Below are 26,746 nucleotides of genomic sequence, written 5' to 3'. Positions count from 1 at the left end.
GGAGGCCAATCAGCTGCTGATAGTGCCTGCACACGCTGTACATAGTACGGAAATAACTGGTTCTCCCGTAGCACTCTCCATACAGTGACGTGGTCAACGTTACCTTGTATAGCAGCAACTTCTCTGATGCTAACATTAGGGTTATTGTCAACTGCACGAAGAATTGCCTCGTCCATTGCAGGTGTCCTCGTCGTTCTAGGTCTTCCCCAGTCGCGAGTCATAGGCTGGAATGTTCCGTGCTCCCTAAGACGCCTACCAATTGCTTCGAACGTCTTCCTGTCGAGACACCTTCGTTCTGGAAATCTGTCTATACAAACGTACCGCGCCACGGATATTGCCCCGTGCTAATCCATACAGAAATGGGCATCTGCTAACTCCGCATTTGTAAACATTGCACTGACTGCAAAACCACGTTCGTGATGAACACTAACTTGTTGATGCTACGTACTGATGTGCTTGATGCTAGTACTGTAAAGCAATGAGTCGCATGTCAACACAAGCACCGAAGTCAACATTACCTTCTTTCAATTGGGCCAACAGGCGTGAATCGAGGAAGTACAGTACATACTGACGAAACTAAATTGAGCTCTAACATGGAAATTAAGTGTTTCCGGACACATGTCCACATAACATTTTTTCTTTATTTGTGTGTGAGGGATGTTTTCTGAAAGTTTGCCCGTATCTTTTTGTAACACCCTGTATACATGGGTACATTTACTTATCATAGCATATCGATGTTACAGGGTAAGTCTGTTCATAGGAGAACATATAGAACAACATGAGGAGTACTACACCAATGATAAATCTAACAAAAGGTGAACAAACAATAAGTAGCTTGGAAAGTTCGAAATTGTTAGGTGTCCATATTGATGCGAATTTAAACTGAAAAAAAATATTTTTGAAACTCCTAAAACAACCTAGTTCACCTAAATGTGCGCTTCAAATTGTTAAAAATGTTTGGGAGGAGCAAATCAGTAAGTTGACGAATTTCGCATGTTTTCATTAAATAATGTGATAAGGAGCAATGTTCTGGGGTATGTCGTCTTTAAAAAAGGAAGTCTTCATTTTTCAAAAACGTGCTGTAAGAATGATTTCTCATGCTCATCCTCCAGCAATCAGCTTGTTTGTATCTGTTTAAGACAGGTGCTTCCTAGGAAGAATGGTGATGGCACTTGCTGTGTTCTTCTCATCAGTAATAGTTTTAAGAACATTTTCACAATTTTCTTCCTGTTGCTCTGTGTTTCAATGGCTCTGAGCACTATGGGACTCAACTGCTGTGCTCATTAGTCCCCTAGAACGTAGAACTACTTAAACCTAACTAACCTAAGGACAGCACACACATCCATGCCCGAGGCAGGATTCGAACCTGCAACCATAGGCTCTGTGTTTGTTTCGGTTCATTACAATACTAATGTCATCTGAAAAATAGGTAATTTTAATAGTTGTGTTTTAGATGTGTTGTCATTTAGTATAATAGAAACAATGATGGACCTGAGATTGAGCCTTGTGGAACTCTATAAGTGGATTGTTATGTTGGTTAAGGGGACATTGTATGATAAATTCGTTGAAATTTCACTTTTTCCGTTTTCTACTCCATAATGTACTTTGGACTTTCTGAACATTTTGGTATATAATACATTAAAATCAGACAATTGTGAGGCCTTCAAATAATATTTTTGATGTTCAAGTGCAGCTGTCAAGTTTCGCAGCTACGAATATACTGCGACAGTTGAGCAGTGATATCTTGGGAATTACACAGTCAAGAAGGCTGTGAATTGCTTTGTTTTGTGCCTACTGCTACGTCTCAGAAGTTGCCATTACGATTAAACAAATCAGTCCTTTGTTTGTGATACTATTTTCGTTTAAAGTAGTGGGATTATCGGCTATTTTTGTACTAAACTAACTTCTATTGCTTTTTATAGGTAAATAAAATGACTAAGCGTAGAAGTAACTTAATGAAACGCAGATTTGAGGATAACAGGTATGTGAGACCTGCATTTTGTTCTGAAGTACTTGAAAACACAGGCACTAGCAGTGAAGAATACCATGATGATGTTTCTGAAGTGACCACGGCCCCTAGTGCATCGAAAAGGAAAATAACTTTAGGAACGGGTGACAGTGGTAAAAGTAATGACATTAAGGCAATAAAACCGATTTGCAGAGATCTGGCACATCCTCCGCTGGAAAGACTCAGAGTGTGAATGAGTCCTTCAATAACGTTGTGTTGTGCCGTGTGTCTAAAAATGTATTTGTTGGTATTATGACTCTAACGTTAGCAGGGTCTGATGCTGTAGTAACTTTTAATGGTGGGAACTATGAAAGACTTAAGGTTCTGGAGAAGTTAGGGGTAAAATTTGGACAGAACACAGCTGAAGGACTGCTAGAGCTGGATGAGCTTCATTTACATGAAACAGAGTTAGCTGCTGAGCAAATGACACAAGAAGCAAGAAAGAAAAGGAGGGGGGCAAGCACTGGGCTGTTATGACACTGGAGAAAACACAGGCTTTTGGCCAGGGCAACTCTAGTGCATAAAAGACGTAGAAGTCTGTGTAAAAATTTGTAATAAACAGAGTTTTAAACCTCAATATCTCTGAACTACATTTTTTGCAATAAACTACCTGTTTTCTAAAACAGTACTAACGATAGAGACATGAAATTTTCACAGCATGCTAAGTGCGAGATTCAACACATATGGAACTAGAATAATTAAAATATTCTGAGTTGTATTGCTTTTATGTTCATTTATTTTCGAAATTCTGTCAAAAAATTGAGTGTTCAAAAATAAAGAAATAAAAAAATGCCCCACAGTGCAATTTTAGCAATAATTCTAGTTCAGAGTATCTGGAATGTGCATTCAATAACTATGGAAAATTGTAAGTCAGTGTCTTATTAGTTTCCAAGATAATGGGTCACAAAATTCGATAATTTAACTTTGATAGCATAGGACTACAATGTCTCCTTAAAACATTAAGCTAAACTTTCTGTAGACTGACTAGATGATAGCCCCAGCCCCAGATATGGTAAACTGATACTGTGGACAGTCAACCACAAGTGTTGCTCTCCGCCGGTGGCTCTGGGTGGTGTACAGTGTGGAGTGTGCCTGTGCTGTGTGCCCCCAGCCGGTGTACCGCGACGACGAGCTGTCTTGCGCGCGCGCCCTGCGGACCCGCAGCAGCTCGGAGCCCTGCCTGCACACGGCCGGCGGCAGCCCGGGTATGCGCCGGCGCGCCAACTCCGACTTCCTGGGCGGCGCGGGCTCCGGCGGCGGCGGCGGCCGCGGCCGCCTGCCCAGGGTCATGTCCGAGACCGACCTGGGCCGCATCGACCGCGCCGCCACGTTCGCCACGGCCAGGGCGGCCATCCGACCCGCGGAGCTGCTGGCCCGCGTCGTGGGGGCGCTCAGCAACGCCGCCGCCGGTGAGTCCGTCGACTGGGGGTCCGCGCAGCCCCAAAAGATCCACCCCCAGAAGGGGCGGGTGAAACAGTGCTGACCACTGGCACAGAAACGCCACCTTCAGACCAGTCTATGCGCATTAATTTGGCATATAACTGGGTGGTTATAATTAAAAGTTCCCTATTTAACACATTACAACATGGAAACTAATTACCACATGAGTACCTAATTTGGTAGCATTAATGTCAAGGACATGAGGGAGATAAATAATGTGGAATTACCTGAAACACTTTTAGTGTCCTGCTATGGAACATCATATCATTACATACTAGTACCATTACTGCTGTAAAATGGTCCCAATGTGCCACACAGAAGAGTCTGACAACGCAGGATTGCATTCTGCACAGCAGAACGAAGCAGGTATGTACGTAAGCTCTCCTTATATGCTGCCCTTCAAAGCAGGACATGTGTGAATGAATGTTCGCCTGGTAAACTCAGTCCTGCAGGTAGCCCTACAACCAGAAATCACAGGGAGTAACATCAGGTGATCATGCTGGCCAAGCATTTGGAAACGATCGGCCGACGATTAGACCGCTCCCAAATGTGTTGCGGAGAAGTAGGTGAACTTAACGAGCGTTGTGCGGTGGGGCCTCACCTCGCGTGAAAACTGTTGACTTCAATGCATCTCCCTCCTGTAGGGCGGGTACGACGTGCTGGCGAAGCATACCGCAATAATGTTGGCCAGTCACACTGCACGTCCTTGAGCGCCAACCTGTTCAAAAAAGAGTGGATCAATGATAAACGTAGCAGTGAAGCCATATTGTACAGTGACACGTTCAAGATACAGAGGAACTTCGTGCACAGTGACTGGAGGCGAAGATCCCCACACTCACCAATTCTGTGTGTTCACCTGACCTGTCAGAGAAAAATGAGCTTCGTCTGTCTGTAGAAGCTCCAGGGCCAGACCTCATCAACTACAGTCGAGAAAGTGGAGAGCAAAGTCAATATGTCGTGTGTCCTGTGGTGCAAGATGCTGTACGATATGGATGGATCTACAGGTACCATTTGAGAATGGTTCGAAGCACGTTCCGTATAGTGATAACAGGATATTCAACTGTTGTGACACAGCACACGCACTGCCTGACGATCGCGAATTGCGCACAGCGATGTCTGTCACAGTAACAGAGATTTCATCAACCACCTGTGGTGCAAACAGTAGTCGGCCTCTTCCTGCACGGACGCCCAGTTCTGCAGTTAATTCGAACTTCTTCATCACGCTCCACACAACAGGTGGAGGACCCTTCCATATTCCTTTCAGCCGGCGAAATTCTCGAAGTGCAGCTGCAGCAATACTGTTGTTTTGGCAATAGAATTTCTCCAATAATCTCCTGCTGCTTTTGTCCAGGCTCATGTTGACCTGTCAACAAGTGCACTGCGACTGGTCAGTTGCGCCAGACTATAAATGACGATGACTGATCACGGCACCTGGTGGCCATAGTTGGAAATAGATGGTGGCGCTGTGACGCGTGGAAATCGTGCACCTCGTGCTCTGGACATTAATGCTACCAATTTTGGTGCTCGTACACCAATTAGTTTCCATGTTATAAGGTGTTAAACAGGGAAAGTTTAATTATAACGACCCAGTAGAACAGTCTCATTTGTAGATTCTCAAATATACAATTCCAATGAACACATTTACCCTGTAACACTGATACACTATGATAAGTAAATTTGACCATGTAAATATGAACATCGTAACAGATAATCTGTATGTTGCATCTAACAGTAACTTATGCGTTTTGGCAGGAACAATTTACATAACAGTAACGGCTTACATATACGTATAGACAAGAGTGTGAAACAAGCTGCAGTCACATTCCAGACACGCACTGCTTCTGTCAAACTGTATCTTTTAAGAGACACGTCATACAGATACATAAAGTGCATGCCTTACTTAACTGTCTGAATATGTTACAGTATGTAACACACATGACTTAAAAGACAAATAGTTTGTGGAATAGTTTTTCTGTGAAATCGCCAGACCCAAAGCCTTCCATCTCACTGTTACAAGGTATAACGAGACTCATCTCTCCAACTCATCTGGACTGAGTGTGGTGGCGTAGTGGTTAGCATAGTCTACTCGCATTCAGGATCAAGACAGTTAACACCTCAGTCCAGCCATCCATATTTAGGTTCCCTGTGATTTCCGTAAATTGCTCCAGGCTGACATGGTTCCTTTGAAAGGACATAGCCGGTTTCCTTCCTCATCCTTATCCGAGCCTGGGCTCCATCCCTAATGACCTCGATGACATTAACCTCCTCCCTCTCCTCCTCATCAGTCGCTCTGCATCGTCAATGACAGTTGATATCCCACTGCTATCCGGGGTGTCTCCAGAAACACCTTCACTGGTCGTCAGGGCTCCTTTCAAGGTGGACATCACTAAAGACAGTTCTATTCCAATTCAAAATAAAGTTGCTGAATGCAAGTAACTTGGCCTCAGTTGTTAGGTACGGATGTGGAAATTTGTGCCTGATCGGGACTCGAGCACAGATTTCTCATTTTTTGCTTGTGGTCATTCTAACCATTAGGCGAATCAGATAGAAGGAGACAATAAGGAATCGAAGCCTATGATGTTATCGTCTTTTCCCTGCCCCTGCATGTAACATTTACTTTCGTGTCTGGATGAGCAAACATTGATGACGATATACAGCCACCCAAAATGAATCTAGGAGAGTATGGTATAGGGATGTAGACAGTGTGAAATACGGAAGTGTGGGTCAGTCTGTGAGGTGTGCGTGGATAGCCTAATGGTTGATTGCGTTCGGGTCTTGGTACTGCACAAATTTTCAAATGCACCATTAGGCAGTACATCGATTACCAGACACATCTGAGGCTAGGTTATTCGCATTTAGAGAATTTATTTCAAATTAATTTCGGATCGCTCTATATCATTATTAGTGTCTGCTCATCCATACATGCAAGTAAATAATTCCACTCCAGTGAATGACATTCCAGGCGAAAGACGTGTTTGGAGATGGCCCAGACAGTAGTAAGATACAAGCCTGACTGTTGCTCATCATACGGCCCAACAGCAAGCAATGATGGTCTGGGATGTCATTTCTTTTCATAACAGGATATCTTTGGTTGTCATCCACGGCATCCGTACAGCACAGGGGTACGTCAGGTATATCGTACAGCCTCTTTTGTTGGCCTTCGTGGCAAGCTAGCCAGGGCTTACATTTCAGCAAGCATATGCCTGCTCACACTCGGTCAGTGTTCCTACTACTTCTCTTTGTACTAGGTGTGTTTTTTAAGTAAGTACCAAGATACCTCAATAATTTTATTTATACATGAAAGCCTGTACCTTAATCTATTTTTCTACATAATTTCCGTCAATACTGAGGCACTTGTCACGACGTTGTACCAGTTGTTGGATACCCTCCTCACTGAAGTCTGCCGCCTGACTTGTTAACCACTGCTTCACCATTGTTTTGACTTCGTCATCGTCTCGAAGGCGCTGACCGCCCAGGTGTTTCTTCAAGTGCAGGAACAGATGGTGGTCACTGGGCGCAAGATCGGGTCTGTACGGAGGATGATCTGCAGTTTCCCATCGAAAAGATGTGATGATATCTTTGGTCTGATTCGCCACATGCGGACGGGCATTGTCTTGCAGCAAAACGATGCCCTTGCTCAACTTCCATGGAGTGTTGCTTTGATTCTGGTGTGACGTAGGCCACCCATGTTTCAACGCCCGTAACAATTTGCCTTAAGAAACCATACCGCTGTGATACCGCTTAAGGAAAGAGAATGCACTGTCTAAACGTTTGATTTTGTGCACCTCCATCAACATTATCGGTACCCAATGTGCGCACAATTTTCGGTAATTCATGTGCTCGGTCACAATGCCATACAAAACACTACGAGAAACATTAGGAAAGTCATCCGGCAAGGAGGAAATCGTAAAGCGTCTGTTTTCTCTCACCTTATTGTCCACTTTTGCACTGAACTTTCATTAACGACCGAAGGACGCCCACTCCGTTGTTCATCATGCACATTTGTGCGGCCATCTTTAAATGCTCTCACCCACTTTATTACCATTCCATCACTCACAATGTTTTCTCCGTAAACTGCACACAGATCTCGCGATGAATATCGATCGCTTTTAGGCCTTCAGCACTAAGAAATCTTACAACAGCCCGCACTTCACAGTCGGCGGGACACACGATTGTAGGAGGCATCTTAAACACTCAGCGCACAACATAAACAAGGAAGAATCAGACTGTAATGGCGTCAGTGCGTAGATTACGGTACAGGCTTTCATGTAAGAATAAAATTATTGAGATATCTTAGCACGTCCTTTTTTTTTTAATTTCAGTACGGTCATATGATAATTCCAATCCCAAAGACAGCAGGTGTTGAGAGATGTGAAAATTACCGAACTATCAGTTTAATAAGTCACAGCTGCAAAATACTAACGCAAATTCTTTACAGACGACTGGAAAAACTAGTGGAGGCCGACCTTGGGGAAGATCAGTTTGGATTCCGTAGAAAAATGGGAACACGTGAGGCAATACTGACCTACGGCTTATCTTAGAAGCTAGATTAAGGAAAGGCAAACCTACATTTCTAGCATTTGTAGACTTACAGAAAGCTGTTGAAAATGTTGAATGGAATACTCTCTTTCAGATTTTGAAGGTGGCAGGGGTAAAAAATAGGGAGCGAAAGGCTATTTACAATTTGTATAAAAACCAAATGGCAGTTATAAGAGTCGAGGGGCATGAAAGGGAAGCAGTGGTTGGGAAGGGAGTGAGACAGGGTTGTAGCCCATCCCTGATGCTATTCAATCTGTATATTGAGCAAGCAGTAAAGGAAACAATAGAAAAATTCGGAGTAGGTATTAAAATCCATGGAGAAGAAATAAAAACTTTGAAGTTCGCCGATGACATTGTAATTCTGTCAGACAGCAAAGGACTTGGAAGAGCAGTTGAACGGAATGGATAGTGTTGAAGGGAGGATATAAGATGAACATCAACAAAAGCAAAACGACGTTAATGGAATGTTGTCGAATTATGTTGGGTGATGTTGAGGGTATTAGATTAGGAAATGACACATAAATTAGCAAAAGGAGTTTTGCTATTTGGGGAGCAAAATAACTGATGATGGTCGAAGTAGAGAGGATATAAAATGTAGACTGGCAATGGCAAGGAAAGCGTTTCTAAAGAAGAGAAATTTGTTAACATCGGGTATAGATTTGTCAAAATGGTTCAATTGGCTCTGAGCACTATGGGACTTTACTTCTATGGTCATCAGTCCCCTAGAACTTAGAACTACTTAAACCTAACCTAACCTAACCTAAGGACATCACACAACACCCAGCCATCAACAGGCAGAGAAAATCCCTGACCCCACCGGGAATCGAACCCGGGAACCCGGGCGTGGGAAGCGAGAACGCTACCGCACGACCACGAGATGCGGGCAGATTAGTCAGGAAGTCGTTTTTGAAAGTATATGTATGGAGTGTAGCCATGTATGGAAGTGAAACATGGACGATAAATAGTTTAGACAAGAAGAGAATAGAAGCTTTCGAAATGTGGTGCTACATAAGAATGCTGAAGATTAGATGGGTAGATCACATACCTAATGAGGAAGTATTGAATAGTATTGGGGGGAAGAGAAGTTTGTGGCACACCTTGACCAGAAGAAGGCATCGGTTGGTAGGAGATGTTCTGAGGCATCAAGGGATCACCAATTTAGTATTGGAGGCCAGCGTGGAGGGTAAAAATCGTCGAGGGAGACCAAGAGATGAATACACCAAGCAGATTCAGAAGGATGTACAGGGTGTTTCAAAAATGACCGTTATATTTGAAACGGCAATACAAACTAAACGAGCAGCGTTTGTTGCAATATGCTTGGGACAACAGTACATTTTCAGACAGACAAACTTTCGAAATTACAGTAGTTACAATTGTCAACAACAGATGGCGCTGCGGTCTGGGAAACTCTATAGTACGATATTTTCCACATATCCACCATGCGTAGCAATAATATGGCGTAGTCTCCGAATGAAATTACCCGAAACCTTTGACAACGTGTCTGGCGGAATGGCTTCACATGCAGATGAGATGTACTGCTTCAGCTGTTCAATTGTTTCTGGATTCTGGCGGTACACCTGGTCTTTCAAGTGTCCCCACAGAAAGAAGTCACAGGGGTTCATGTCTGGCGAATAGGGAGGCCAATCCACGCCGTCTCCTGTATGTTTCGGATAGCCCAAAGCAATCACAGGATCATCGAAATATTCATTCAGGAAATTAAAGACGTCGGAGGTGCGATGTGGCCGGGTACCATCTTGTATAAACCACGAGGTGTTCGCAGTGTCGTCTAAGGCAGTTTGTACCGCCACAAATTCACGAAGAATGTCCAGATAGCGTGATGCAGTAATCGTTTCGGATCTGAAAAATGGGCCAATGATTCCTTTGGAAGAAATGGCGGCCCAGACCAGTACTTTTTGAGGATGCAGGGACGATGGGACTGCAACATGGGGCTTTTCAGTCCCCCATATGCGCCAGTTCTGTTTATTGACGAAGCCGTCCAGGTAAAAATAAGCTTCGTCAGTAAACCAAATGCTGCCCACAAGCATATCTCCGTCATCAATCCTGTGCACTATATCGTTAGCGAATGTCTCTCATGCAGCAATGGTAGCGGCGCTGAGGGGTTGCCGCGTTTGAATTTTGTATGGATAGAGGTGTAAACTCTGGCGCATGAGACGATACGTGGACGTTGGCGTCATTTGGACCGCAGCTGCAACACGGCGAACGGAAATCCGAGGCCGCTGTTGGATTACCTGCTGCACTAGCTGCGCGTTGCCCTCTGTGGTTGCCGTACGCGGTCGCCCTACCTTTCCAGCACGTTCATCCGTCACGTTCATCCGTCACGTTCCCAGTCCGTTGAAATTTTTCATACAGATCCTTTATTGTATCGCTTTTCGGTCCTTTGGTTACATTAAACCTCCGTTGAAAACTTCGTCTTGTTGCAACAACACTGTGTTCTAGGCGGTGCAATTCCAACACCAGAAAAATCCTCTGTTCTAAGGAATAAACCATGTTGTCCACAGCACACTTGCACGTTGTGAACAGCACACGCTTACAGCAGAAAGACGACGTACAGAATGGCGCACCCACAGACTGCGTTGTCTTCTATATCTTTCACATCACTTGCAGCGCCATCTGTTGTTGAAAATTGTCCGCCTGAAAATGTACTGTTGTCCCAAGCATATTGCAACAAACGGTGTATTTCTATCGCTGATCGTTTAGTTTTTATTGCCGTTTGAAATATACCGGTCATTTTTGAAACACCCTGTAGGTTGCAGTAGGTACTGGGAGATGAAGAAGCTTCCACAGGATAGAGTAGCATGGAGAGCTGCATCAAAGCAGTCTGAGGACTGAAGATCACAACAACAACGGTACGTATTTAAGAAAAGACGCCTCGTACTTGCTCAACCTTCTCTTGGCCAGCAAGGTCACCATATCTCTCCCCAATTGAGAACGTTTGGAGTATAATGGGCAGGGCTCTCCAAACAGAACGAGAATTTGACGATCCAACCTGTCAATTGGAATATTCCAGAATTTGAAACACGAACATCTGCTAGCATGAGTTTCTTAGAAGTAGATACCTTAGGGGTTGCGAAGCAACTCAAATCGCTTGATACGGGCAAGTCTTCAGGTCCAGATTGTATACCGATTAGGTTCCTTTCAGATTACGCTGATACTATAGCTCCCTACTTAGCACTCATATACAACCGCTCGCTCACCGATAGATCTGTACCTACAGATTGGAAAATTGCGCAGGTCGCACCAGTGTTCGACGTCGGTTTGCAGTAGGGTTTTGGAGCATATACTGTATTCAAACATTATGAATCACCTCGAAGAGAACGATCTATTGACACGTAATCAGCATGGCTTCAGAAAACATCGCTCTTGTGCAACGCAGCTAGCTCTTTATTCGCACGAAGTAATGGCCGCTATCGACAGGGGATCTCAAGTTGATTCCGTATTTCTAGATTTCCGGAAAGCTTTTGACACCGTTCCTCACAAGCGACTTCTAATCAAGCTGCGGAGCTATGGGGTATCGTCTCAGTTGTGCGACTGGATTCGTGATTTCCTGTCAGGAAGGTCGCAGTTCGTAGTAACAGACGGCAAATCATCGAGTAAAACTGAAGTGATATCAGGTGTTCCCCAGGGAAGCGTCCTGGGACCTCTACTGTTCCTGATCTATATAAATGACCTGGGTGACAATCTGAGCAGTTCTCTTAGGTTGTTCGCAGATGATGCTGTAATTTACCGTCTAGTAAGGTCATCCGAAGACCAGTATCAGCTGCAAAGCGATTTAGAAAAGATTGCTGTATGGTGTGTCAGGTGGCAGTTGACTCTAAATAACGAAAAGTGTGAGATGATCCACATGAGTTCCAAAAGAACTCCGTTGGAATTCGATTACTCGATAAATAGTACAATTCTCAAGGCTGTCAATTCAACTAAGTACCTGGGTGTTAAAATTACGAACAACTTCAGTTGGAAGGACCACATAGATAATATTGTCGGGAAGGCGAGCCAAAGGTTGCGTTTCATTGGCAGGACACTTAGAAGATGCAACAAGTCCACTAAAGAGACAGCTTACACTACACTCGTTCGTCCTCTGTTAGAATATTGCTGCGCGGTGTGGGATCCTTACCAGGTGGGATTGACGGAGGACATCGAGAGGGTGCAAAGAAGGGCAGCTCGTTTTGTATTATCGCGTTATAGAGGAGAGAGTGTGGCAGATATGATACACGAGTTGGGATGGAAGTCATTACAGCATAGACGTTTTTCGTGGCGGCGAGAGCTTTTTACGAAATTTCAGCCACCAACTTTCTCTTCCGAATGCGAAAATATTTTGTTGAGCCCAACCTACATAGGTAGGAATGATCATAAAAATAAAATAAGAGAAATCAGAGCTCGAAGAGAAAGGTTTAGGTGTTCGTTTTTCCCGCTCGCTGTTCGGGAGTGGAATAGTAGAGAGATAGTATGATTGTGGTTCGATGAACCCTCTGCCAAGCACTTAAATGTGAATTGCAGAGTAGTCATGTAGATGTAGATGTAGATGGACAGAAGTTGGCACGATATCCCTCAGGATGAGTGAAGCATTATTGACTTGCTCAATTTGTGATGCTCTTTCTCTTAAATAAGTCATCAATTTTTTTAGAGTTGTAATCGTTTTTTCAGTGTATTTCTGAGCAGTGTTTCACAAAGATTTTAGCGTCTCGGCCAATGTACGAACCCTCACGACTGTTGTAATATTGCTACGGCCCTCCCATTGTTTTCGCAGCGTCCTCGCACCACCTGGACACGCCAGAGAGCGACACGGACTCCGACGCGACGCAGCCGGCGGACAGAGAGGCGAACGGCAGCGGCGGCGTGCACGGCTTCAGCGACGAAGACATCCTGGCCTCTGAGCGCGGCTGGCGCGGCTCCGGCTGGACCGTCGGCGGCTTCAGCGTCGGCGGGTGAGCCCCTCCCTGCGGCCGTACGTTAGCTCTGCTCACCAGTCCAGAGTTGTGCCGGTGCAGCTCTCCGCACGTAAAATCATTACACTGGGCTGACGTGAGTCGAGGGATCACGACGTCCACACGTACACTCCTGGAAATGGAAAAAAGAACACATTGACACCGGTGTGTCAGACCCACCATACTAGCTCCGGACACTGCGAGAGGGCTGTACAAGCAATGATCACACGCACGGCACAGCGGACACACCAGGAACCGCGGTGTTGGCCGTCGAATGGCGCTAGCTGCGGCAACATTTGTGTACCGCCGCCGTCAGTGTCAGCCAGTTTGCCGTCGCATACGGAGCTCCATCGCAGTCTTTAACACGTAGCATGCCGCGACAGCGTGGATGTGAACCGTATGTGCAGTTGACGGACATTGAGCGAGGGCGTATAGTGGGCATGCGGGAGGCCGGGTGGACGTACCGCCGAATTGCTCAACACGTGGGGCGTGAGGTCTCCACAGTACATCGATGTTGTCGCCAGTGGTCGGCGGAGGGTGCACGTGCCCGTCGACCTGGGACCGGACCGCAGCGACGCACGGATGTACGCCAAGACCGTAGGATCCTACGCAGTGCCGTAGGGGACCGCACCACCACTTCCCAGCAAATTAGGGACACTGTTGCTCCTGGGGTATCGGCGAGGACCATTCGCAACCGTCTCCACGAAGCTGGGCTACGGTCCCGCACACCGTTAGGCCGTCTTCCGCTCACGCCCCAACATCGTGCAGCCCGCCTGCAGTGGTGTCGCGACAGGCGTGAATGGAGGGACGAATGGAGACGTGTCGTCTTCAGCGATGAGAGTCGCTTCTGCCTTGGTGCCAATGATGGTCGTATGCCTGTTTGGCGCCGTGCAGGTGAGCGCCACAATCAGGACTGCATACGACCAAGGCACACAGGGCCAACACCCGACATCATGGTGTGGGGAGCGATCTCCTACACTGGCCGTACACCTCTGGTGATCGTCGAGGGGACACTGAATAGTGCACGGTACATCCAAACCGTCATCGAACCCATCGTTCTACCATTCCTAGACCGGCAAGGGAACTTGCTGTTCCAACAGGACACTGCACGTCCGCATGTATCCCGTGCCACCCAACGTGCTCTAGAAGGTGTAAGTCAACTACCCTGGCCAGCAAGATCTCCGGATCTGTCCCCCATTGAGCATGTTTGGGACTGGATGAAGCGTCGTCTCACGCGGTCTGCACGTCCAGCACGAACGCTGGTCCAACTGAGGGGCCAGGTGGAAATGGCATGGCAAGCCGTTCCACAGGACTACATCCAGCATCTCTACGATCGTCTCCATGGGAGAATAGCAGCCTGCATTGATGCGAAAGGTGGATATACACTGTACTAGTGCCGACATTGTGCATGCTCTGTTGCCTGTGTCTATGTGCCTGTGGTTCTGTCAGTGTGATCATGTGATGTATCTGACCCCAGGAATGTGTCAATAAAGTTTCCCCTTCCTGGGACAATGAATTCAAGGTGTACTTATTTCAATTTCCAGGAGTGTACAAATGGCGCTAGTATCGCGTACACAGGCAAGAAAAGGGCGGTGCATAGATCGAGGTGTCACTTGTAATAAGGTGATTCGTGTGAAAAGCTGTCCGAAGTGATTAAGGCTGCACGACGCGAATTAACACACCTTGAATGTGGAATGGTAGGAGGAGCTACGCTACTGGCCATTAAAATTACTACACCAAGAAGAAATGCAGATGATAAACGGGTATTCATTGGACACATTTATTATACTAGAACTGACATGCGGTTACATTTTCACGCAATTAGGGTGCATACATCCTGATAAATCAGTACCCAGAATTACGGCCTTGATACGCCTGGGCATTGAGTCAGAGCTTGCATGGAGTGTACAGGTACAACTGCCCATGCAGCTTCGACACGATACCACAGTTCATTGGCGTGTTGTGACGAGCTGGTTGCTTGGCCACCATTGACCACACGTTTTCAATTGGTGAGAAATCTGGAGAATGTCCAGGCCAGGGCAGCAGTCGAACATTTTCTGTATCCAGAAAGGCCCGTACAGGACCTACAACATGCGGTCGTGCTTTATCCTGCTGAAATGTATGGTTTCCCAGGGATTGAATGATGGGTAGCGCCACGGGTCGTAACACATCTGAATTGTAACGTCCACTGTTGAAAGTGCAGTCAATACGAACAAGAGGTGACCGACACGTGTAACCAACGGCACCCCATACCATCACGCCGGGTGATACGCCAGTACGTTAATGACGAATATATGCTTACAATGTGCTTTCTCCGCGATGTCGCCAAACACGAATGCGACTATCATGATGCTGTAAACAGAACCTGGATTCATCCGAAAAAATGACGTTTTGCCATTCGTGCACCCAAGTTCGTTGTTGAGTACACCATCGCAGGCGCTCCTGTTTGTGATGCAGCGTCAAGGGTAACCGCAGCCATGGTCTCCTAGCTGATAGTCCATAACTGCTGCAAACGTCGTCGAACTGTTCGTGCAGATGGTTGTTGTCTTGCAAACGTCCCCATCTGTTGACTCAGGGATCGAGACGTGGCTGCACGATCCGTTAAAGCCATGCTTGTCATCTCGACTGCTTACACGAGGCACTACAACGACGTTTCACCAGGCAACGCCGGTCAACTGCTGTTTGTGTAGCAATTTTAATGGCCAGTAGCGTAGATGCATGCTAAATTCAATTTTGGAAATTATTAGGCAATTCAGTATTTCGAAAGCCACAATATAACAGTAATAATGAGAAACTTCAGCCATTACCTCTCACCACGGACAATGCAGCGGCCGATAGACTTCACGTAACGACCGAGAGCGTCGGCACATGCTTAGAGTTATCAGTTCTAACAGACGAGCACAACTGCGTGAAATAACCGTGGAAATCAACATGGGATGTACGGCGAACGTAGCCTTTAGAACAGTGAGGCGAAATTTGGCGTTCATGGGCTATGGTACCAGTAGACCGACGCGAGAACCTTTGCTAACAGCATTACGACGGCTGCGGCGCCTGTCCTGGGCTCGTAACCACGTCGGTTGAACACTATACGGCTGTAAAACAGTGGTCTGCTCAGATGGGTCCCGATTTCATTTGGTAAGAGTTGTTGTAGGATTCGAGTGTGGTGCAGAGCTCACGTAGCCATGGACCCAGGTTGTCAACAACGCTCTCCGCAATCTGGTGATGGCTCAATAATGGTGTTCGCCATATTTACATGGAAATCACTCGATCCTCTGGTCCAACTGAACTGATCTTTGCCAGGAATTGATCGTGTTCAGCTACTTGGACACCATTGGCAACAAATGCACAATGTTATGGAGACCACAATTGTTGGCGTCTGATTTGAGGAACATTATGGACAATCTTAGAGAATGAGTTGACGACTCAGATCGTCCGAGATGAATCTCACCGACCGTAATCGAGAGTTCAGTTCGCTCAAAATCCTGCACTGGCAATACTTGATTATGGACTGCTGTAGAGGCGTCATGGGTGCATATTTCTGCAGGGGATTTCCAACGACTTGTAGAGTCCATGCCACGTGGAGCTGCTGCAGTAAACCAGCCCGATACAATGTTAGAAGTTATCCCACCCGAGTGTATTTTAAAAACGGATCAGTCACTCAGGTCATAGTTTTGGTAAATGAGAATACACTGTTTTACTCCTCATGATCCATTAGACATCTGTTTCCGTCATACACGGTCATTCCTAAGCAAGGGAGAGTGTTGAAACTTGGCACAGTATTCTCAAACTCTCGCCTCTAGCCCGCAATGTACTAGAAATGTTATATACACTGGTGTGTAACACTGATGGAGCAAAGTAACTTTCACATGATGGGTCGCTAGAAAGTAACGTAGCTCTATGAAATGTCGCCCATATATACCAGGTTGGAAAAAAAAAACTGCAACACCATGAAGGAGTTGTGTGACATAGGCAAAAGTTGGTAGGCATGGCACTACATCTGGAAGATGCAAATCAGATTTGCTTTCAAATACACGCTGTAAGAGTCGTGACCGTCAGTTAGCTTTGAGATGGAATGTGATATGTTAGTCAAGAATGCCTTTAAGGCGACAAAGATGCCATTATCAGCATCAAGCTGGTGGTGAGTTTGATCGAGGTCGTGTAATAGGGCTACAAGAAGCTGAATGTTCCTTCTGCGATATTGTAGAAACACTTGGCAGCAATGTATCCAATGCATATGACCGCTTGTAGGAGCGGTCACGAAAATGTACAGCTGCAAGAAGTCTGGACTCCGTACGGCCATGTGGCTCTACCAAGAGGTCATCATGTTAAATGTATGTCTGGTGCATCATATATCTATAGCAGCAATCTGGCAGCAGTTGGCACCACAGTGACACAATGAACTATTACAAATCGGTTATTTCAAGGACAGCTCTGAGCCAGACGCCATATAGCGTAGATTCCACTGACTCCAAGCCACCGCCATTTTCCACTTCAGTGTGTCAAGCAAGACCTCATTGGAGAGCAGGGTGGAGCTCTGTTGTGTCTTCTGATGAAAGATGGTGGTTAGGTCTCTTGTGCTGCCATTCATGAACAGCATCCCAGAGTGTGTTATTCAACAGGATAACGCTGGTCCACATACTGCTGTTGTAATCAAACGTGCTCCGGAGAATGGAGACATGTTGCCTTGGCCTGCTCGATCATTAGATCTGTCTGCAATGGAGCACACATACGACATCATTGGACGACATATCCAGCATCATTCACGACCAGCATTACCATAACCTGTGTTGACCGACCAAGTGCCACAGGCATGGAACTCTGTCTCACAAATTGACCTCGAGAAACTGTGCAACACAATGGCTGCATGTTCGCATGCTTGTATTGAACATTCTGGCGGTTACACCCATTATTACTGCACCTGCATTTCACATTTGCAATGACATACGCTATGTGACCAAAAGTATCCAGACACCTAGCTGAAAAAGACTTAAATGTTCATGGCGCCCTCCAGCGCTAATGCTGGAATTCACTTGGGTGTTGGCCCACCCTTAGCCTTGATGACAGCTTCCACTCGCAAGTATACATTCAGTCAGATGCTGGAAGGTTTCCTGGGGAATGGCAGACCATTCTTCACGGAGTGCTGCACTGACGACAGGTATCATGTACTACCTGTCATATAACACTACTATGGTGCCGATTTTCAACAGACAGTCCTCGTCTATACATTGCACACGACATTATGAATTGTCTGCTTTATGTTCAGCTACTCCCTCGGCGCCCAATATCCACTCATCAACTCACTCTCAGTGACATTATGCAGGATATAAGGGACCGGTTACAAAAGTTGTGGGCCAGCTTACAGCAGGATAGGATACAACGCCTTTTTCATACTCTTAAGAAATGAATTATCGTATTACACTATGTGATCAAAAGTGTACGGACACCTGGCTGAAAATGACTTATAAGTTCGTGGCGTCCTCCAGCGCTAATGCTACAATTCAGTTGGGTGTTAACCCACCCTTAGCCTTGATGACAGCTTCCACTCTCGCAGGCATACGTCCAGTCAGGTGCTGGAAGGTTTCTTGGGGAATGGCAGCCCATCCTTCACCGAGTGCTACACTGAGGAGAGGTATCGTTGTCGGTCTGTGAGGCCTCGCACGAAGTTGGCGTTCCAAAACATACCAAAGGTGTTCTATAGGATTCAGGTCAGAACTCTGTGCAGGCAGTCCATTACAGGGATGTTATTGTAGTCTAACCACTCCGCTACAGGCCGTGCATTATAAGCAGGTGCTCGATCGTGTTGAAAGATGCAATCGCCATTCCCGAATTGCTCTTCAACAGTCGAAAGCAAGAACATGCTTAAAACATCAATGTAGGTCTGTGCTGTGATAGTGCCAAGCAAATCAACAAGGGGTGCAAGCTGCTTACTTGAAAAACCCAACCACACAACCGCCTCCGAAATTTACTGTTGGCACTACACACACTGGCAAATGATGTTCACCGGGTATTCGCCATACCCACACCCTGCCATCGGATCGCCACATTTTGTACTGTGATTCTTCGGTCCACACAAATTTTTTCCATCGTTCAATCGTCCAATGTTCACGCTCCTTACACCAAGCGAAGCGTCATTTGGCATTTACAGGCGTCATCTGTGGCTTTTGGGCAGTTGCTGGACCATGAAATCCAAGTTTTCTCATCTCCCGCCTGTCATAGTACTTGCAATGGATGCTAATGCAGTTTGGAATTCCTGTGTGATTGTCTGGATATCTGCTTATTACACATTACGACGCTCTTCAACTGTCGGCGGTCTCTGTCAGTGAACATGTAAGGTGTCAGGCAAATCCAACACATTCCATGAAAACCCTGACATGATAAGCAAATCCAGTAGTATATCACATAGCTCCGAATAAATCGTGACATTAAATTAACCAAAGTAATACGAGTAACGAGTGATCAAATGGAATAGCACATACTAACACAAGAATGCATGTCATACCTTCCCACCGTGAGACAGACGCAGTTCCGAGGGGAGAAACGAGAACAGAAGCCGAGAGCAGAACCGTGTTAAGCTAGAAGGCCCTACGATAAGGGACAGACACCCACGTCGCCAGCTAACCGCTAGGACCACATCCCAATCGCATGTTTTAGTGTGAGACTTTTTCGCGCCCTGTTACGTCAGGACCACCCCTCAGCCCATGTTAAAAGATAGAACCCTCCAGAAGAACAGTATAGATCTTACGATAACACTAAAAGGACCACACCAGCTGCAAGTTTTAGCGTGAGACTTTTTCGCGTCTCTGTTACGTTGCAAACTTTAAAAACATTGCTCTACCACGAAAAGTATAACGTTTCTCATTGGATAGACAGGATTTTTGTAGGCTGAGCTTTAAGTTAACATTGAGGCTCTGATTGGTCAGATGAAAACACAGCCAGACAGTTTTTTTTAAACCAACTTCGGTAAATTGTAGTAAGGAGAAGTGAGGTGAGAGTTGCTTCCGAGACGGCGAGGTGAGCGGAGCTGTGCTGGCCGCCGCCCCCTGACGAACACCGACAAGGTAATGAATGCACGCAGTCTCGCATAACAGCGCATAAGGCTTCACTCAGAACTGCAGAAGTCTCATCTGTTACACCCCCTTTTTGCGTAATACTAGTGTCGATCGTTAATTAAAGCTCCTTGTGTTTACATTTGCCACTTGAAGTAAAAATCTGAAACGCGATGATTTTTCTGTTATATAGTTATTGAGAAGCCACATCAGCCACTGTAATTTACGACAAGTTAAATAAGTAATTAAAGATAATTGAGGATCACTGTAGACCATTTTGATAGTTTTCTCTCTTGTGAAACTTAATTTAAACCTAGATTATAGATGTGATACGGCATAGGTCATCCTTCGATCCATTGTAGAACTTGGAAACCCACTCAGGGTATAATCGTTCACATTTTTGTTGAACGCAGTTGTTTTTTATCATCCTGTATTAAAACATTTCCTTTTATCGACATTGCAATTTATAAACAATGTTTTTTTTTAGTAGAATAAAATTTCCAATGGTAAACTTAACTGCTCTTTCGACGTTATTTTACCAGCTAACTAAAAATAGGAAAGCCTTGAACCTCTTCTACTAAATTTAGTTAGTATTGAAATTCTTTTACAGGGAGTGCAATGGAGCTGACGCTGAAATCATTAAGTATTTGGCTACATCATCGCTAGTCTGACTGAACTCTTCTGAATTCTACATGTCATGTGTGGTCTGGCGTCTCCTTACCAGCGACAGGTCCCAGGTTCAAACTAGTCAATTCCCTAAAAAACACGCTCAGAGCGTCGTTGCGTGAAAGTGGTAGGGAGACACGATATAGAACAGACAGACACCACGCTGAATGTTAGAAACAGACGAGGTCGGCCTGTACGCTTTTGTGCTGTACGTGTCCCTTCACGTTTCCCCTTCACTACCACATCGTAAATAGTGGACCTAGGGATGCTCAGGAGTGTGTAACTCTCGTGTAAGCGTATGAAACAAGTGACGTCCAATCACCTGACCACGTTAGAGGTTCGTGAGTTCCGCGGAGTGCCACATTCTGCCCTCGCACGATGTCTAATGACTACTGAGGTCGCTTATGGAGTACCTGGCAGTAGGTGGCAGCAGAATGCATCTAATATGTATCCAGCGCTTATATTAACCTGTGATCTAGTGTTGTCAGTCGCTTAAATATGTCACCTGGATAGATGTGGTCCCGAAATTTCATTACTCCGCATTTCTCGGTGTTGCGATTTTGTTTACCGTGTAGAAATAACGGCTGCAGTATAGTACAGAAGCCAACTTAATGAAATATGCAATGAGACGAACAAAAATGTCACTTTTATTCAAAGAAAATAACTACACTGTAATCATCGGAATTTATGATGGTCCCTGGACATTATAAAAGGCGGAACATCGATGTGTGATCGCACAGATGGCAGTGCGTGCTCTGCAACGTGCCCACATGCTGGCTATCACCATGGTGTCAGGGCATTCCATCCCTCCACCAGGGCGACTGGCTACTGATGGATGGTTCCTGGTGTGCGTGCACATGCTGCGGTATGCCTCTCTAACGCGACCCACACATGCTAGATGAGGGAACGGGAAGGCCAGTCCATTCCAGTTACTCAAAGAGCTCCTCTAGCTGGGCTGTTCGATGTAGAGATGGACAAACTCGTTCATCCTTGGTAACTAGTTCACTGCCGATCGTTCTTTTTTGGGAACCGTTCATTTTTACTCGTTCACCGTTTATTTGTGCTTGGTCTACGGTTCTTACGAAAAACTGAAAACTAGCAGTGTAGGTGACTGAGGGATGGAGGGCACCAAGAGGGGGCACTTGCCTCCCCCCTGGAGTATAGAGTTTTTATCCATTACAGAATTCTTACACACTTTTAGAAGTAATTTCTGTGATTCTCTCGTTTAGACAAATATAGCCTTGTGTGGCTGATCGCTTGGAAATAATATGGTGTGGCGCACGGAAAACTGGTCCCGCGTACAGACTGCTTGCCAATTACGGACGATGTGTTGCCCGTTACGAGCAATACAACAAACAGACAAACATGTAATAATTAGGCAGTGAAGAAATAATAAGCTAATGCAAGCAGCAATTGCGAAACAATCTATGACGATGTCTAGAGAGCTGGAGAAGAGAGCATAAAAATCTCACGCGACGTGCATGGGCCATAGGTCATGTAGTCTCGTAAACCTGTTGGTGGTTGTTCCCCAACTTAATAGACCACAAGTGTCTTGTATAAAATTCTTCGTTTCGACTTCCACTACATAGCTATGCTAGTTGTAAACAACAATCGTTTACACCCTATGTATACTTCACGTTGTCTCTGAGTTCGTAGGCGAAGTAGAGACTTTGTGGAAGCACAAAATAAAATGTGGTTTTCTCATACTTGGGTCACACGCTTAGTAAAAATTATGTTTTTATGTTGCGTTATTAAAGTTAATGCAGCAATAATAATAATAATTAAGTTCGCAGTAATAAAGTTTTTGGTTTGAAAGCTCCCTCTGAACAAATTTTTTTGAGATAATAAGTAAATACTATTTTATGACAATCTATGTCTTTTCAAATGGAGAGGCACCGCTTTTCCTACTGAGCCAAAATGACCCAGAACCCATCCTTTTTCAAAGAAACCAAACTAGCAGGTAATGCAAATTGGAAACAACCAAACTTAAAAATAATTAGAGCCTTCCTAAATGTAAACTTTTGTATATGAAAGATACACGAAAATCGTTTTCTTACACTAAAAATTAAGCAAATTATTGAAAGTTAGCTGCTAAATGAATTCGATGAATCCAAAAGGTGTATGAATAACAAAGAACACTTGCCTTGTTATAAGTAGGTCTTGTGCTGTTCACCGATATAATGAAGTGAGCTGATATGCCCTTTTGTTACCTGAAGAGACGTACCTATTACATACAACGTAATCTTGATGTAATTTACGTAACTATAAAATACTTTTTGAATACTGGTCGTGGACGCTGAATAGCCAGAACCAAGTGCGAGAACAGTTTGGAACACATGTAAAATAGGCGAGCGCAGTGAACGAAACGAACAACTGGATACTGAACTACCTAGGAGCAGTCGGCAGTGGAACTGAGACAGGTATGCCCATGCAACATAATGCCTCCCCACATCATGACACCTGGAGTGCATTGTGCATTTTGTGTCCCGTATGAGAGTACATATAGCATCACAACTGATACTGGATCTGTTATCATCCGAGAAGAGGATGTCAACCCACTACTCACTCGTACAGTCCCCACGCACTTGGCAACATGGCAGATCGTGGAACACGATGCACTCGTCAGTCACTGTATGTTCAACTTTACAATACGACAGCGAATTATGCTGTCTTCAGAAAGGTTGTCACCTGAGCTTATTTATTATCTTATGAAATATTTATGTCTAATAGTGCATTATTACAGATGGATGAGAATTAATCAGAAACTACCGTTTCGTCCACATCCAGGGGCGTGGCCAAGCCGGCGCCGAAGTTCCGGGCTCGGGCAGCGAGCGAAGCGCGGATCCCGGCGTGGGGCGGCGCGGCCCCCGGGGGCGGCGGCTACAACGCAGAGTGGACGTGGACTGGGGGCGGCGTGCCGCCCTCCAAGTGGGTGCACCAGCTCGTGCGCCAGAAGTCCGCCATGTGAGTCCCAGTTTGCAACCTCTCCCACACAGCACCTACAAGAAATACACTCTTTTTAATACTCACACTTCCTGATGAGGCAGATGTGACAAGACAAAATACACTGCCGCGCGAGGTAGCCGCGCGGTCTTTGGCGCCACGGTTCGCGCGGCTCCCCCCGGCGGAGGTTCGACTCGTCCCTCGACCACGTGTGTGTGTGTGTGTGTGTGTGTGTGTGTGTGTGTGTGTGTGTGTGTGTGTTATTCTTAGCGTAACTGAGTTGGATTAGGTAGTGTGTAAGCCTAGGGACCAATGACCTCAGCAGTGTGACGCTATAGGAACTTAGCACCACCAAAATACCCTCTTCCTATATTGAATGGACATATTGTATTGGTTAAAAACACTCTTGGTTGCAATTTAAGTTTTTTATTTTTCAAAGACGCGTTTCGCCTTATTTAGTCATCTTCAGGTTATCTACATAGAAAGTAGAGAACAAATACATCTATTTAAGAGTCGCGATCGCGTCGAGCAGACTTGGATAACCTATAACCATGTATAAATAGATCAACTTCTGAAAGAGCAAATACCTTAATATGGTATTTCTTAGAAGAATCCTTTAGTCAGTGTAGCCAAAGAGCATCGTCTAATATATCAGCCCAACATCGCCTTCGTTAAACTTAGTAAAAACTACAAAAGCAGTTTGTTGCTTCTGTTCTGGAAGTTAACAACGTGGCAATGCATTGGTTATAAAAGTAACTCTACTCCATAGCAACAGATCGTAACGAAATTGTGCATCCTTTGTTCAAGGATTGTCTGTCGACTTTTCTCTCCGGATCATTGCAGATATTTATTTAACGACAAGCTGCGCCCATCAGTTAAACAGTTATTTACATAAAAAAGCAGGAGTACGTATTTTTCCCAACCTTCTACTAGTCCATCTCTCTTTGTCCACCTCCTCCACCCTCTACTCTCTGCCTTTCTTTTCCTTCCCCATTTCTTTGTCTATCTCCTTCCTCGACCCCTACCTCTCTCTCTCTCTCTCTCTCTCTCTCTCTCTCTCTCTCTCTCTCTCTCTTTCCACATTTCCTCCTCCCCCTACCGAGCGTAACTTATCAGAGTCAAAAACAGAAAAACACAGATGTGCTAGCAGTCCGCATTTCCCGCTGTAAGCGAGAAATCAGCCGAAAAATCACCGTAAGTACAAATCAACCCATTCTTAACGAACCGTTGTTCGCTGTGTGGGATTAGCCGAGCGGTCTGAGGCGCTACAGTCATGGACTGTGCAGCTGGTCCAGGCGGAGGTTCGAGTCCTCCCTCGGCCATAGGCTAATTTAGGTTAACTAGTGTGTAAGCTTAGGGACTAATGACCTTAGCACTTAAGTCACATAAGATTTCACACACATTTGAACCAACCGTTTTCGATCTAAAATGTGAATAACTTAATTACAGACCACTGATGATGCTTAACTCAATATAGCGAAACAGGTCTGGTGAAAAAAATCACGCATTTTTGTAGTTGCAACGACAGACCAAAAATACCCTCAGGAAATCTCCTCTTTGTCTGCTTTCATTTTCGAAAATATCAAACCGTTTATGAAATGTGAGGAATGTTGTGGATATTTCAGTCCGTCTTTATCGCTGGTGCGGTGTGATCACAAATCAGTGTGCTACATCAGATCAGTTTTCTCGAGACTGATGATAGATAGAGACCTCCACCTAAGTCTAAAGAAAAATTCGTTACGTTAGTTAAATTTCATAGGCAGCAATATATTATGTACACTACTAGCCATTAAAATTGCTACACGACGAATATGACGTGCTACAGACAGGAAGAAGATGCTGTGATAGTCAAATGATTAGCTTTTCAGAGCATTCCCACAAGGTTGGCGCCGGTGGTGACACCTACAACGTGCTGACATGTGGAAAGTTTCCAACCGATTTCTCATACACAAACAACAGTTGACCGGCGTTGCCTGGTAAAACGATGTTGTGGTGCCTTGTGTAAGGAGGAGAAATGCGTAACATCACGTTTCCGACTTTGATAAAGGTCGGTTTGTAGCCTATCGCGATTGCGGATTATCGAATCGCGACATTGCTGCTCTCGTTGGTCAAGATCCAATGACTGTTACAGAATATGGAATCGATGGGTTCAGGAGGGTAATACGGAACGCCGTGCAGGATCCCAACGACCTCGTATCACTAGCAGTCGAGATGACAGGCATCTTATCCGCATGGCTGTAACGGATCGTGCAGTCACGTCTCGATCCCTAAGTCAACAGATGGGGACTTTTGCATGACAACAACCATCTGCACGAACAGTTTGACGACGTTTGCAGCAGCATGGACTATCCGCTCCATGGCTACGGTTACCCTTGATGCTGGATCACAGACAGGAGCGTTTGCGATGGTGTATTCAACGACGAACCTGGGTGCACGAATGGCAAAACGTTATTTTTTCAGGTGAATCCAGTTTCTGTCTACAGCATCATGATGTCGCATCCGTGTTTGGCGACATTGCGGTGAACGCACACTGGAAGCGTGTATTCGTCATTGCCATCACCTTGTGTGACGGTATGAGGTGCCATTGGTTACACATCTCGGTCACCTCTTGCTCGCATTGACGGCACTTTGAGCAGTGGACGTTACATTTCAGATGTGTTACGACCCTTGGCTCTACCCTTCATTCGATCCCTGCGAAATCCTATATTTCAGCAAGATAATGCACGACCGCATGTTGCAGGTCCTGTACAGGCCTTTCTGGGTACAGAAAATATTCGACTGCTGCTCTGGCCAGCACATTCGCGATATCTCTCACCAATTGAAAACGTCTGGTCAATGGCGACCGAGCAACTGGCTCGTCACAATACGCCAGTCACTACTCTTGATGAACTGTGGTATCGTGTTGAAGCTGCATGGGCAGCTGTACACGCCATCCAAGCTGTGTTTGACTCAATGCCCAGGCTTATCAAGGACGTTATTACGGCCAGAGGTGATTGTTCTGGGTACTGATTTCTCAGGATCTATGCACCCAAATTGCGTGAAAATATAATCATGTCCCAATTCTAGTACAATATATTTGTCCAATGAATACCCGTTTATCATCTGCATTCCTTCTTGGTGTATCAATTTTAATGGGCAGTAGTGTAATTTGCACCAAGCGC

General features: G+C 45.4%; 1 protein-coding gene across 3 annotated transcripts in view; it reads left to right on the top strand.

The window, feature by feature from the left end:
• LOC126292020 (open rectifier potassium channel protein 1) overlaps positions 1–26,746 on the top strand; it is a 530,665-nt gene that overhangs the window by 451,794 nt on the left and 52,125 nt on the right. For all 3 annotated transcript variants that reach the window (XM_049985814.1, XM_049985813.1, XM_049985815.1), the window contains exons 7-9: positions 3,120–3,417; positions 12,753–12,930; positions 23,430–23,606. In XM_049985814.1, the coding sequence (XP_049841771.1) occupies positions 3,120–3,417; positions 12,753–12,930; positions 23,430–23,606 (653 nt within the window). The remainder of the gene's footprint in view (positions 1–3,119; positions 3,418–12,752; positions 12,931–23,429; positions 23,607–26,746) is intronic.

This window comes from Schistocerca gregaria, chromosome 9 (assembly GCF_023897955.1).
Source record: "Schistocerca gregaria isolate iqSchGreg1 chromosome 9, iqSchGreg1.2, whole genome shotgun sequence".
Classification (NCBI taxonomy): domain Eukaryota; kingdom Metazoa; phylum Arthropoda; class Insecta; order Orthoptera; family Acrididae; genus Schistocerca; species Schistocerca gregaria.
This window is presented reverse-complemented; position numbering and strand designations above follow the sequence as displayed.